The sequence below is a fragment of the Sinocyclocheilus grahami genome, unplaced genomic scaffold (genome assembly GCF_001515645.1).
Source record: "Sinocyclocheilus grahami isolate Dianchi unplaced genomic scaffold, SAMN03320097.WGS_v1.1 scaffold58258.1, whole genome shotgun sequence".
Taxonomy (NCBI): Eukaryota; Metazoa; Chordata; class Actinopteri; order Cypriniformes; family Cyprinidae; genus Sinocyclocheilus; species Sinocyclocheilus grahami.
The window spans coordinates 1-845 of NW_015527161.1; the positions used below are offsets into that span (position 1 = coordinate 1).

Sequence of the window (845 nt, forward strand, 5' to 3'; positions counted from 1 at the left end):
AACACCAGGAACATGCATTAAGAAAAGGCTAATTTTGACTTCATGTTCATTTTAATCCTAAATCATCCTCAACGTTCACTAGAAGGATTTTCTATCTGGCCCTTGTAATCTTTTCTTTGAGTCTATGGCGCAGCTCCTGTCTGAGCAGATCTCTTTCCTTACGGATTCCCTGGAGCACAGTGCGGTTCTCCTGAGCCCTTCGCACCAGATATGGCAGCGTATCGTCCACTGAGCCGTACGGCACTGACTTATACACTGAGAAACCGTGCTGGGCTGTGAAGACAACATACATCTGAGGGTTGACTGGTGTTCCAGAAAGATAATGAATTCATTCAGCCCTACTGAATAAAACTGACTTCTTACCTAGAGTTAGAGATACATGGTCACACATGCCCATCAGCTGACCAAAACAGACAGAGTTGCCGTCTCTGTGAAGCCCCAACTCTTCCATGCTGAAACAGAGAAACAACATGCAAATAAACATCACTGATCTTTAAACTGCTGATAATCAGATGAATGATCAATTTACGAAGGTGTACCGTGTCACTGCCCGTCTGACTGATTCTTCATTGTGAGTGGCAACAATTATCATATAGCGATCAGGTTTCTCTGAAATGAGGTTCAGCATGATCTCTAGACACCCATTATAACTGCAAATAAAAGACAGTATTTAAAAACACAGACCTAAAAAGGATTTTCAGCACTTTAAACATGGAACAGAAATAGATTAGCATTAGATTTGAATAAATAAATAAACCAAGTGGGAGTTACTGTTAATTTATATAAATTTGAACAGATATGCACCCACAAAGATTAATGTATACATTTAAGAGCCGAGGATAACT

At 40.0% G+C, this 845-nt stretch overlaps 1 protein-coding gene across 1 annotated transcript; it reads right to left on the bottom strand.

The window, feature by feature from the left end:
* Window positions 1-6: 6 nt before the first annotated feature.
* LOC107580976 (probable proline dehydrogenase 2) lies at window positions 7-673 on the bottom strand. Its single transcript, XM_016266580.1, has 3 exons — window positions 540-673; window positions 364-452; window positions 7-273 (listed from the first exon to the last, which is right to left on the bottom strand). Exons 1-3 carry the CDS (start codon window positions 626-628, stop codon window positions 92-94), a joined length of 360 nt encoding a protein of 119 aa, XP_016122066.1. The 5' UTR covers window positions 629-673; the 3' UTR covers window positions 7-91.
* Between the last annotated feature and the right edge of the window lie 172 nt (window positions 674-845).